This window comes from Lithobates pipiens, unplaced genomic scaffold (genome assembly GCF_037356315.1).
Source record: "Lithobates pipiens isolate NorthernLeopardFrog02 unplaced genomic scaffold, aLitPip1_a1.2 Scaffold_18, whole genome shotgun sequence".
Classification (NCBI taxonomy): Eukaryota; Metazoa; Chordata; class Amphibia; order Anura; family Ranidae; genus Lithobates; species Lithobates pipiens.
The window spans coordinates 81,127,761-81,142,513 of record NW_027507758.1 but is presented as its reverse complement, the minus strand read 5'-3'; the positions used below and the strand labels follow the sequence as shown (position 1 = coordinate 81,142,513).

At 42.0% G+C, this 14,753-nt stretch overlaps 1 protein-coding gene across 2 annotated transcripts in view; it reads right to left on the bottom strand.

Moving 5' to 3' along the window:
• Positions 1-3,122: 3,122 nt before the first annotated feature.
• DISP1 (dispatched RND transporter family member 1) overlaps positions 3,123-14,753 on the bottom strand; it is a 106,277-nt gene continuing 94,646 nt past the window's right edge. For both annotated transcript variants that reach the window (XM_077485839.1, XM_077485840.1), the window contains one exon: positions 3,123-7,248. In XM_077485839.1, the coding sequence (XP_077341965.1) occupies positions 4,615-7,248 (2,634 nt within the window). In that variant the 3' untranslated portion in view covers positions 3,123-4,614. The remainder of the gene's footprint in view (positions 7,249-14,753) is intronic.

Here is a 14,753-nt window from a genome sequence, read left to right as displayed (position 1 = left end):
TCTAATAGAGGGGCAGTGAAAAATTGACATTTTTATTATTACAATAAGAGCGCCGGGGGGCAGGGCCAGGCCGGAGACAGATGGAGAGGAGGATGACAGACAGGAAGGAGGGGGGTGAGAGGAGAGTAGAGCAGGGCAGCATATGACGGAGGGAAGCACTTTGACCACAGTGCATACCCCTGGTTATCATGGTCTGTTTAGAGAGGGCATACAGGAAGTGGCAGGTTCAGGTATTTTTTTTTTTTTTTAGTTTAGAGGGGGGGGGGGGGGGGGGTGCAGATTACACAGCACAAGCACTGTGATGTTTAACCTGCTTTAAAGGACCGGGATCTATATTTATTTGGGGGCTAACAAACGCTTTAACTGGCAACTGCTTTGGTCATGAAACACTGTACACAAATTAAATGTATATAATTTTTCCACACAAATCACTTTTTTTTTTCTTTTTCAATGGCATTTAATCAGCACTGGGGTTTTATATTTTCTGCTAAATGAAAAAATGCTGAAAATGTTGAACCCCCCCTTCTTAGTTTTGGTTATAAAATTTTGCAAACCAATAATCTTTCTTCATATATTTAGGCCAAAATGTATTCTGCTACATTTCTTTGGTCAGAATAACCCAGTGTATATTTAGTCTGTGTGAAAGCTATTGAGTTTACAAACTATATTATATTATATATATATATATATATATATATATATATATATATATATATATATATATATATATATACACACACACACACACACACATACCGTATTTATCGGCGTATAACACGCACTCCCCCCCCCCCCCTCTTAAAATCAGGGGAAAATCGTGTGTGTGTGTGTGTGTGTGTGTGTGTGTGTGTGATACACCGATATAAGGCTGTCCCGACAGCCCACCATTGGACCAGTGTTATGTTCATCATAGGAGTCGGGCCAAGGGGTGGGACTGGGCGTGACTGTGAGCCGAGCCAAGTACACAGGAGATTCGGCTCTGTCTATTTCAGCAATAACAAGGCTGCAGATGGGCACCGATCAGGCTGCAATGATGGGCAAGGCTGCAGATGAGCACTGACCCTTACTTTGCTTCAAAATTTTCTTTCCCCTGAAACTTCCCCCTTAGAATATATGTATATATGCATTTATTTGAAAACGTAACAATTCATCGACCCTGATGTACTGACAGCCTATCTAATTTGAGGCCCTAAAATGCCAGGACACTACAGATACCCCCAAAATAACCAGTTTTTAGAAAACGCAGTCAAAAAGGTATTTAGTAAGAGGCATGGCAAATTTTTGGAAGTTGTAATTTGTCACAAATTTTTGGAAGATCAAGAAATTTAATAAAATTTGTTAAATTCACAATTGCTTTTCTTTTCACAAATGCCACCAGTACAGCACAGTGTCTTCTGATGTGGCAGTGATTAGGGATACTGTCTGGTGACAGTAAGTTATAAAAAAAATACACATTTCAATAATTTTTTTTATAAAAGTTCTCTTAAGATTTTTTTCTTTTACATACTATTATCAGAGCAGCTCTGTGTAATCAGAACCAAATTTTTTCATTTTTTTTAGCTTTTGCTTGTAACAGTGATGACCACTGTTACAAGCAATAGTTTTAACGGTCATGAATGGCCTTCATTCTTTATAGCTTGCTTACTATTGTGATGCTGGTGATAAGGCTACAGCTAAATCACATGGTACAGGGAGCTGTGACAAGCACAGGTACCATGCGATAGATGTGGGCCAATTACAGCATCACAATAGTAAGAAAGCTGTCATGAAATGGCAGCTATGCATGACAGTTTTGCTTATATTTAATCATGTGAGCCCTATGATTAATCATAGGAATCACATGATACAGTGGCTGGGTACCAAGTAACAGTCCACAGGATCACACCATAGTAAAAGTACTGTGGGTGGCCAACAAATGGTTAAGAAAACAAAAAAACAAACACACACCAAGTTCATAAAAACACCTGTTGAAGCTTTCAGAAATCCATTAAGCCCCCAACTTCCTGTAGTGAACTGACAAATATGCCTCTCCTGCACTAAAGCCCTAAGCAGCATTAGGCAACCCTGCCTAAATTCTTTCCCGCTGGACTATAAAACTTTTGCAATTCAGAAAAGGAGGAGATGTTCTGTAATTCAGCAGCAGAGAATGGGGAAGGGCTGACAACTCTGGTTGGGGTGTCAGTGCAGCAGAATCAGTATTGTCCGCATAAAACAAAGACAGGAGCTCACTGGATTTCTGGCAGATCAACAGGAATTTATTTGTTATTACGGTTTTGAAGAGGTAAACTATGGGTAAATGTGCATGTATTGAAGAGATGTTCTGCATAGGCTTTTGATTTCTTTCTTTTTGAAAAAGTGTTTGTACAAGTAAAGATACATTAAACTTAACACCCAAAACTGATATTCCAGGAAAAAAGATGTCATGCTAGATCAGTTAAACAATTTTTTTTCCCAAATTTTTTTTTTTTTGACCCTTTAAATATCACCACCCCCTGGATGGGTTACAGGGTGTTCTTCCTTCAAGGAGGAACGAAAGAAACAGGTTTTTTATTACTCGCCATGAAAACCCTTGCTTTGAGTTCATTGACAGACACAGCCTCCCTTCTTACGCTTGAAGAAACAGGGTTTATAGCGCCACCTACAGGAGTAGGTGGCAAACTCAGTACGTCCTCTGGTATAAAACCCCCTCTCTGCTATAGGCAAGCCAGTTAGTCAAAGCATTGTCAGAAATAAACACCAAAAGCGGGATAGGTGCTGTGTCGGCCACTTAACTCAGGGAAAGGGATCTTATGGCAAGTAACAAAAATCCAGTTTTCCCTTAGGTTTATTGATGGACATAGCCTCTCTTTTTAATCTTGACCAAACAGGGATGTCCCAAAGCAGAGCCACAACAAAGGGGAGCATCCAAGTGACATTTTAACAGGTGAAAAACGTAAAAGTTGTTTTTTAACTTGAAGCTAAAAGTCAGCTCCAGGCCTTGCAGTAATTATATTATATATATATATATATATATATATATATATATATATATATATATATATATATATATATATATATATATATATATATATATATACACACACATACATACATACATACATACATACATACACACACACACTTATGATGAAGAGCCACATTCTGAACCATAAAAAAAAAAAAAAAACAAAAAAAAAAAAAAAACACACAAGTCATATCAGAAACGGTCACACCTAAAGATTACGTTAGACCTTTATGCCCAATAAATGGCCAGTGTAATGGATGCATCCAACATTCAAGGCCAACAGACTCCCCTCTCTGGTATTAAAGAACTGGGATTGAGGATGCAGTTGCACAAGGGTCGCTTGAGTTTGCGAATACTATTCTTGTCCACCTACCTATTTGGTCGCTTGTCTAAAAGTTGAACTCCAGACAAACAGGTGTATATATAGATAACATACATACTGTATATTGAAGGCGTTTATCTGCATTTTGGCAATACACTTCTTAGATTTACACAGCTCTGCCACTCAGCACAGTCCTGGCTGGCAAAGCAGGAGACCAGATTTCTCTCTTCTACAGTTTATGAACACTAATAGGTCCCCTTCCCTCCCCATCCTGTGAATGAACAGAGAAAAAAGGCAGCAAATTGATGAAATGATAGCTCTGTAAAGCCTGGTACACACTATCAGTTTTTTTTTTTTTTTAGTTCAACCCTGCGGGCTGAACGAAAACAAAAAAAAACGAGGAGCTTGCTTTACCAACTATCCAATATTAGTACAGTGATCTACCCGCTGAGCTATGGTGTTCTGACAGAGAGACTTGCCCACAGCCAGAACACACCAGTCAGCGCTCGCAGCCATTACATGCCAGTGCTGATCGGAGGCTGGTTTTCTAGCATGCCTGTTCGACAGAAGCCAGCCCGTCGCCCAGTTTCTGTTGGACATGATGGTGTACATGTGCCAAATTTCAGACGGTTTCTGTTGAAGTGACAGCTATTCAGCTGTGTGTCCCAGGCTCAACTCTGCCGTCTCCCATCAGCATGTTCTTTATTAGCACATGTCCTGCAGTAAAAACGATTTCTTGTGCCCTGAGCGTGATCCCAGGTCAAATTCTGGAATTGCACTAATTGCATTGAAAAAACTGTGGTGTAATATTTAATACACAGCTGAACTAGTCTATGCCTTTTATTTCTGCCTGAGGTTAAATTTAAAAAATTAGAGTTTGGTATCAGTATTGGACCCACACATTCATCAGATCCTTCTATTCCAGGACAGCCCACAGGTCTGCAATATAATGGCAAGTTATGAAGACATAGAAGGGCAATAGGTGGACTTGGTTATCTGTGGACAGCAGAAGAACTCCCAATGAGAACCCAACGCTTTACACCTCATGCATTCACAGATGTGGTCTATTTTTGGCTGATTATACCGGTATACATATGGCCAACGTAAAAATAAACAGTTTGTTGGTCCCTGTCTTTATGTACATAGCTGTAGAGAATGTTAAAATAACAATAATTATAACAATAATAAAAATAAGTTAGTGAATTTACACAGGGCAGTGAAGACACATCAGTTTTCTGTGCAGCCAACCTCTCACCAAAACGAGAAATTATTTGCCAAAATCCAATTGTCAAGATGTGCTAGAATTATGTGAAGCTAAAGGCTCCAATTCATAATGTTCATGTTCTATTTCTTCTTTTGCACCTCGAGTGTCTAACTGGTATTTGTTAACATGATTCATTTTGATCTGTCCTCTTTCTGAACTATTCGAAGATAAGGCTTCAGAAAAGGCTTTGAACTGTAACTTTTTTGGCAACGGTATTTGGCCGCAGGTTCCCTGCGGGCCGAGACAACGGCACATGCATTGGAAGAAGAAGGTTGCAAAAGCCCAGCTAATGCACATAATTAACATCATGAAGGTGCCCAGTTGGGTATAAGCTAGAACTGTTGAAGGCATCATCATTGCTCCAGCAACAAAGGTAGTCAGGGCAGCCATTGCTATAGCAGATCCCATTCGGCTTAAAGAGAAGACCACTTTCCCTTCTCTATCTGGATCTGGAGAAAGGCGATAGGCAACGCCATAATGTACGGCAAAATCTACAGAGAGCCCCACAGCAACGGAGATTGTGACTGACTCCAAAACATTTAGCTCCCATCCCAATAAGACAAGAGAACCGACTGTGACAAATATTGTGCCAGCTATAGAAATTATCGCATAGAAACTGATGATTATGTTCCATGTCGTGAGGAGCATTACACTAAAAGCTACAGCAACAGACAATCCCATAGCAATTAATGTTCCATCGGAAAGACTATCTTGCAAGTCATAAAACTCGAGACTGCTGACGAACCAGCCATTGCTGAGACCAACTGGAGCAGTTTTCAGTTCCTCTGAGATCCAAGCATCAACCTCTCTGTAGAAATGGTGCATCTTCTCGTAGGCAAAAGTGAAAAGGTAAGTACTTTTGAATTCCAAAACGACGGCCCTGATGGTGTCATTGATGTCAAACCTTGGTCCTGGAGTCTTGCTGTCTAAGTGGTAACCGGTGCTTCTTTCAAGCTCCATAATGGCACGCTTAATGCAGAGCTCAAAGACTTCCTGTTTATAAGGAAAACCTGACTGGCTACAGCATGGATAAAGAGCAGGTTCATCACAGTCCTGATTTTCCATCCACTGTTTAAAGGTTTCTATGAAACAACTGGTAAAGTCCTGTTCATCGGTTTGGTAGAAGAATGTTTGGTTTTTCAACTTTTGGCAAAAGTTCAAAAGCCATCTTTGTGAGGAAGGGCTGGCAATATTAAAGCTACTGTCCAGTTTGAGCTTGCCCTTACTCTTTGGATTGAGGGGATCTCCATTGTCTTCTGCTGAGATCCCCCAAATGATTGTGATGGGCATGTGAAGCTCTTCACCATGGTGAACTCTCTCGAACATGAAAATCTTTTTGTACTCTGCATCATAACGCTCAAAAGGATGGGAAGAGCGGAACACCTGGAATTCTGACAGTTCTAACGATGGGAGTTTCATCTTTGGATTAACACACACAATATAGGCCCCACCAATGGTCAATGTGAGGAAACAGAACACCCAAATAAATCTGAACTTGATAACAATACATGGCAACACTTTCTCAAAGAATATCCTTGATGCTTCGGAAATTGCAAAAAACAGTTTCTTTATTTTCTGGCACGTTATGCTCCAACAGCTTTTATTGTTGTTGAAAGGCCGCTGCTGAGAACCTTTGAAGCATGTGAAGATGTTTAGTAGATAGCGTTCATGAAGGACGACTACAGCGGGCAGCCACGTGACCATTAGGAGATAATTCACCAGTATGGCAGTACCAGCGTAGACCCCAAAACACCGGATGGCTGTAATATTACTGACGTAGTTAGCATAGAAGGCAGCGGCGGTGGTGAAGCTGGTGACGAACATTGAAAGAGCAGCATGTTGTAGTGTGATGCTGACCGTTTCTGCAGTCTCTGCATGGGGTTTGTCGAACTTTGTATAATTCCAGACATCGCACAAGACAAATGCGTCATCTGCTCCGATTCCGACCAGAATAATCAGTGCAGTGAGGTTCATGAAGGGAAAGAACTCAAAGTTAAATACTATGCGATACAAGAAATATGATACAATCAGCGAACTTATTATGGCAAACATGGTCATCAGGGTAATGAATATTGATCTTGTATAGACACACATGACCAAAAGGACAATGACGATAGCAATGGCCGGATACACAGTATCCATTAAGAGATAGTCTTGAAAAAGGCTATGTTTGATACCAAACTCTATCCCAGTGATGGTTGTCACACCATCAGAACAATTCCAGTTTTCAAAATTGTCCAGATAAATGTTCATCATGGAGTCACCTTTTTCTGTTGGTGAGAAAAGCATGCTGTGCCGTAAAACTGGAGGACTGACATCCACATTCTTTGGGTTTAAAAAGTCTTTATCTACCAGGTAGTGAATGATTTGGTAGACGGCATTATACTTGGTACATTTGCGAGGCACATTCGTACACTTCAGCTGGTCCTTCCTCTTGGCCACCATATCCCAACAATCTGGTCCCAATGTCCCATTGTAATAGAACTTGGCACAGGTACGGATAAGCTTTAGTGTGTGTGAGACATCACGCTCTATGATCTTCTGGCACGAAGACCTGTTGTTAAGGATGGCAATATAATTTCCTAAAGTCCAGCTTGGGCAACAGGAATCTGCAGTAGTTCGCTGGCAGAGGTCTGCAAACTGAGGGTGGGAACGAATCTGTAAAACAGAACAAGTGTAAATATAACCAGAGCCTTTCAAATATTATTTATAGCTAAAAGCAGACTTAATAATCTTAACATCCTGCTTTAAAGTGAAATGCAGACATGACAGTGGAACTAGAAAATGTGGTGAGGGAAAATAGACAGTTGTCACTAGAACAATTGGTCAAACGCCCCATACACAGGATCTGAAAATCGGACGACAGATCCTCCGACTTTTCTCTTACTAGTCGCAAGTAGACATTGAATAGGTTACTAAAGTCACGAAAAGTCTGGTACAACATAAAAATAAATAAATAAAATAAATTGGAAGTGATGTCATGTGTTGTAGTGCATTTGTATTTTCAGATAAACTGTACTGACTAAATGAAAATCGTACAATCTGGTATTGTACGAGGAAAATTTTTGCGTTTGTCCGATCCAATATTGGATGAACTGTCGTGATCGGCTCTCGAAAGCTCTGTACCAACGATCTGATTATCGTACGATCGCATCCACAGCGGTATTTTTCGTCCGATTTTCGGATCGTGTGTACGGGCCATAAGACCGGGTACACACAGACCAGATATCTGTTGAAACCAGCCAAGATTCCGTCAGTGTGTACAGCTGATTTTCCAACAGAAGCCGCTCTAACGACCAGCTTTTGTCGAATGGACATGCTGGAAAACCAGCATATGATCAGCGCTTGGAGCCAATGGTTGTGAGTGCTGATTAGTATTCTGGCACAGGAGCAGAAAAAGCCTTTCTATATGGTCAAAATTATCTCAGCTGTTAATAACCCCTTCCCCCCACCCCAGCATCTTTTTATTTTCACATTTTTCCCAGCATACACTTTAACCACTTAGCGCAAATTGCCATCATTGTACGTCTGTACTTTGATGCTAAATACCGTTATGGCCGCAGCTAGCTGGCATAACCCCAGTGTTTTCTGAAATGGTGGGTGGTGCGCTTTAAGGTAAAAGTGGTTTCCGTGGTGCATTCACCCCGAGAACACTTATATGGGGGGGGGGGCCTCCCGCCACATTCCATTCATCTCCGCCGCTTACCGGAGCCGTCGTTAGCAGAGTAAACGATGGTGTCCTCTCCCCTGACAAGCCTGGAACCGATTGAGGGAAAGACGCCCCCCGCTTGACTCCATAAACATTGGACTGGCGGAAGAGACATTGAACGTCACTTTTGCCTAATGGTCTTAATCTTTTTGACCCCAGATCTCCCATTTAAGAGAGATCGTCATGCTTTTTTTTTTCTATTACAAGGGATGTTGGCATTCTTTGTAATACAGGGCTCGAGTCCTGCGGGAACGCATGGGAACGACGTTCCCGTACTATTCCCACAGCGGGAACGCCGTTCCCATTAGCTGCCTGAGGGCTGAGGCTATGCAGCGCATAGTTCGCCGCCGCTCCTCAGCCGCCGAGTGACTGGTTGCTAGGCAGGGGCCGCTCCGCATCTAGCAACCGGTCACATGACTTCGGCCGTGCACGTGGGCACGCACTGGCGCGAGTCAGTGGGCAGGCTGACACACGCTGCGCGCCTGCTTGGATCCGGAGTTCCGGACTGCCCCCCCCCCCTCCTCCCCTCTACCCAGTGCCAGTCAGTCCTGGCCTCCTGGGGCCACACGCTGCACTTTTCCAGTTTACTTCTCCTTCTCTACCAGGTTAGTCACTAGTGTGTAAGTTGCACTCTGCAATACCCTGCCAATACTCATCAATACTCTGCAATACCCTGCCAATACTCTGCAATACCCTGCCAATACTCTGCAATACCCTGCCAATACTCTGCAATACCCTGCCAATACTCTGCAATACCCTGCCAATACTCTGCAATACCCTGCCAATACTCTGCAATACCCTGCCAATACTCTGCAATACCCTGCCAATACTCTGCAATACCCTGCCAATACTCTGCAATACCCTGCCAATACTCTGCAATACCCTGCCAATACTCTGCAATACCCTGCCAATACTCTGCAATACCCTGCCAATACTCTGCAATACCCTGCCAATACTCTGCAATACCCTGCCAATACTCTGCAATACCCTATCAATACTCTGCAATACCCTGCCAATACTCTGCAATACCCTGCCAATACTCTGCAATACCCTGCCAATACTCTGCAATACCCTGCCAATACTCTGCAATACCCTGCCAATACTCTGCAATACCCTGCCAATACTCGGCAATACATACCCTATCAATACTCTGCAATACCCTGCCAATACTCTGCAATACATACCCTATCAATACTCTGCAATACCCTGCCAATACTCTGCAATACATACCCTATCAATACTCGGCAATACTCTGCAATAAATACCCTATCAATACTCTGCAATACCCTATCAATACTCTGCAATACCCTGCCAATACTCTGCAATACCCTGCCAATACTCTGCAATACCCTGCCAATACTCTGCAATACCCTGCCAATACTCTGCAATACCCTGCCAATACTCTGCAATACATACCCTATCAATACTCGGCAATACCCTGCCAATACTCTGCAATACATACCCTATCAATACTCTGCAATACCCTGGCAATACTCTGCAATACATACCCTATCAATACTCTGCAATACCCTGGCAATACTCTGCAATACATACCCTATCAATACTCGGCAATACTCTGCAATAAATACCCTATCAATACTCTGCAATACCCTATCAATACTCTGCAATACCCTGCCAATACTCTGCAATACCCTGCCAATACTCTGCAATACCCTGCCAATACTCTGCAATACCCTGCCAATACTCTGCAATACCCTGCCAATACTCTGCAATACCCTGCCAATACTCTGCAATACCCTGCCAATACTCTGCAATACCCTGCCAATACTCTGCAATACATACCCTATCAATACTCGGCAATACCCTGCCAATACTCTGCAATACATACCCTATCAATACTCTGCAATACCCTGGCAATACTCTGCAATACATACCCTATCAATACTCTGCAATACCCTGGCAATACTCTGCAATACATACCCTATCAATACTCTGCAATACCCTGGCAATACTCTGCAATACATACCCTATCAATACTCGGCAATACTCTGCAATAAATACCCTATCAATACTCTGCAATACCCTATCAATACTCTGCAATACCCTGCCAATACTCATCAATACCCTGCCAATACTCTGCAATACCCTGCCAATACTCTGCAATACCCTGCCAATACTCTGCAATACCCTGCCAATACCCTGCAATACCCTGCCAATACTCTGCAATACCCTGCCAATACCCTGCCAATACTCTGCAATACCCTGCCAATACTCTGCAATACATACCCTATCAATACTCGGCAATACTCTGCAATAAATACCCTATCAATACTCTGCAATACCCTATCAATACTCTGCAATACCCTGCCAATACTCTGCAATACCCTGCCAATACTCTGCAATACCCTGCCAATACTCTGCAATACCCTGCCAATACTCTGCAATACCCTGCCAATACTCTGCAATACCCTGCCAATACTCTGCAATACCCTGCCAATACTCTGCAATACATACCCTATCAATACTCGGCAATACCCTGCCAATACTCTGCAATACATACCCTATCAATACTCTGCAATACCCTGGCAATACTCTGCAATACATACCCTATCAATACTCTGCAATACCCTGGCAATACTCTGCAATACATACCCTATCAATACTCTGCAATACCCTGGCAATACTCTGCAATACATACCCTATCAATACTCGGCAATACTCTGCAATAAATACCCTATCAATACTCTGCAATACCCTATCAATACTCTGCAATACCCTGCCAATACTCATCAATACCCTGCCAATACTCTGCAATACCCTGCCAATACTCTGCAATACCCTGCCAATACTCTGCAATACCCTGCCAATACCCTGCAATACCCTGCCAATACTCTGCAATACCCTGCCAATACTCTGCAATACCCTGCCAATACTCTGCAATACCCTGCCAATACTCTGCAATACATACCCTATCAATACTCGGCAATACTCTGCAATAAATACCCTATCAATACTCTGCAATACCCTGCCAATACTCTGCAATACCCTGCCAATACTCTGCAATACCCTGCCAATACTCTGCAATACCCTGCCAATACTCTGCAATACCCTGCCAATACTCTGCAATACCCTGCCAATACTCTGCAATACCCTGCCAATACTCTGCAATACCCTGCCAATACTCTGCAATACCCTGCCAATACTCTGCAATACCCTGCCAATACTCTGCAATACCCTGCCAATACTCTGCAATACATACCCTATCAATACTCTGCAATACCCTGGCAATACTCTGCAATACATACCCTATCAATACTCTGCAATACCCTGGCAATACTCTGCAATACATACCCTATCAATACTCGGCAATACTCTGCAATAAATACCCTATCAATACTCTGCAATACCCTATCAATACTCTGCAATACCCTGCCAATACTCATCAATACCCTGCCAATACTCTGCAATACCCTGCCAATACTCTGCAATACCCTGCCAATACTCTGCAATACCCTGCCAATACCCTGCAATACCCTGCCAATACTCTGCAATACCCTGCCAATACTCTGCAATACCCTGCCAATACTCTGCAATACCCTGCCAATACTCTGCAATACATACCCTATCAATACTCGGCAATACTCTGCAATAAATACCCTATCAATACTCTGCAATACCCTGCCAATACTCTGCAATACCCTGCCAATACTCTGCAATACCCTGCCAATACTCTGCAATACCCTGCCAATACTCTGCAATACCCTGCCAATACTCTGCAATACCCTGCCAATACTCTGCAATACCCTGCCAATACTCTGCAATACCCTGCCAATACTCTGCAATACCCTGCCAATACTCTGCAATACCCTGCCAATACTCTGCAATACATACCCTGCCAATACTCTGCAATACCCTGCCAATACTCTGCAATACATACCCTATCAATACTCTGCAATACTCTGCAATACATACCCTATCAATACTCGACAATACTCTGCAATAAATACCCTATCAATACTCTGCAATACCCTGCCAATAGTCTGCAATACCCTGCCAATAGTCTGCAATACCCTGCCAATACTCTGCAATACATACCCTATCAATACTCGGCAATACTCTGCAATAAATACCCTATCAATACTCTGCAATACCCTGCCAATACTCTGCAATACATACCCTATCAATACTCGGCAATACTCTGCAATAAATACCCTATCAATACTCTGCAATACCCTGCCAATACTCTGCAATACCCTGCCAATACTCTGCAATACCCTGCCAATACTCTGCAATACCCTGCCAATACTCTGCAATACCCTGCCAATACTCTGCAATACCCTGCCAATACTCTGCAATACCCTGCCAATACTCTGCAATACATACCCTATCAATACTCGGCAATACTCTGCAATAAATACCCTATCAATACTCTGCAATACCCTGCCAATACTCTGCAATACCCTGCCAATACTCTGCAATACCCTGCCAATACTCTGCAATACCCTGCCAATACTCTGCAATACCCTGCCAATACTCTGCAATACCCTGCCAATACTCTGCAATACATACCCTATCAATACTCGGCAATACTCTGCAATAAATACCCTATCAATACTCTGCAATACCCTGCCAATAGTCTGCAATACCCTGCCAATAGTCTGCAATACCCTGCCAATAGTCTGCAATACCCTGCCAATAGTCTGCAATACCCTGCCAATAGTCTGCAATACCCTGCCAATAGTCTGCAATACCCTGCCAATAGTCTGCAATACCCTGCCAATACTCTGCAATACCCTATCAATACTCTGCAATACCCTATCAATACTCTGCAATACCCTGCCAATACTCTGCAATACATACCCTATCAATATTCTGCAATACCCTGCCAATACTCTGCAATACATACCCTGCCAATACTCTGCAATACATACCCTGCCAATACTCTGCAATACCCTGCCAATACTCTGCAATACCCTGCCAATAGTCTGCAATACCCTGCCAATAGTCTGCAATACCCTATCAATACATACCCTATCAATACTCTGCAATACCCTGCCAATACTCTGCAATACATACCCTGCCAATACTCTGCAATACCCTAGCAATACTCTGCAATACCCTGCCAATACATACCCTGCCGATGCTCTGCAATACTCTGCCAATACTCTTCAATACATACTCTGCAATACCCTGCCAATACTCTGCAATACTCTGCCAATACTCTGCAATACGTACCCTGCCAATACTCTGCAATACCCTATCAATACTCTGCAATACCCTGCCAATACTCTTCAATACTCTTCAATACTCTGCCAATACTTATTCCTGTTTGTGGGATATTTTCTAATGGGCTGTGTAACAGAATTTGGAACAGGGTGTATTTGTGGTAGAAATTCCCTGCGAGGGAAAGATCATCACCCATTGTGTTGATTGTTTTGTTTGACACGTTATTTTGTTTTTGTAAACTGGCACTTTACAATAAATGTTGTACTGTATTTTCTGTGAAGTATTACTACATATGAGCGTACCTTTTTTTTTTTTTTTTTTGGTGGGGGAATGGATCTTGGGTGGGAGTTCCCACACTTTTTTTCCCAGGACTTGACCCCTGTTGTAATAGGAATAAAAGCGAACGGGACAGTGTAAAAATTTAAATAAATTTAAAGCGCCCCGTCCCGGCGAGCTTGCGCACAGAAGCGAATGCATACTTAAGTTGTGCCCGCATATGAAAACAGTGTTCAAATCACACGTGAGGTATTGCTGCGCTCATTAGAGCAAGAGAAATAATTCTAGCACTAGACCTCCTCTAACTCAAAATTGGTAACCTGTAGAATAAATGTTACATTTTTAAACGTTGCCTATGGAGATTAAGGGTAAAAGTTTGTCGCCATTCCATGAGCAGGCACAATTTTGAAGCATGGCATGTTGGGTATAAATTTACTCAGCGTAGCATTATCTTTCACAATATAAAAAAAATTTAAATAAATTGGGCTAACTTTATTGTTGTCGCATTCTTTAAGACAAAAAAATGCTTGCAAGACTGCTGCGCATATATGGTGTGACAAAGTATTTCAACAACTGCCATTTCTCTAGCGTGTCTGAAAAAATTATTTTAACTTGTAAACAAGTGTCAAAAAGAAGCTTGGTCCTTAAGTGGTTAAGCAGGGATGTTAATTGCATTCCACATAACCAGAAAGGGGAAGTAGTTCCAAATCTGCGTATGAAATAGTACAATCAAATAATGAATGAAGCACATTAAAAAGCAAAAAGGTAGTAACATAAAAGCTACTTTAAAAAAAAAACTTTAAACCAAGTCAGAATGTGTGCTTGCTGAAATGCACTAAATGTTCATTGTAATATAGAAACAGATTACAGATAAATACTTCTAGTGTAGTATAGTAGCTTATAATACATTTATATAGCCTGTAATTTTCTTTTAAACGGTAAACAAAACAAAAAAAATCGTAATCTCCACAATCTTTTCCTTCCGCAGTTC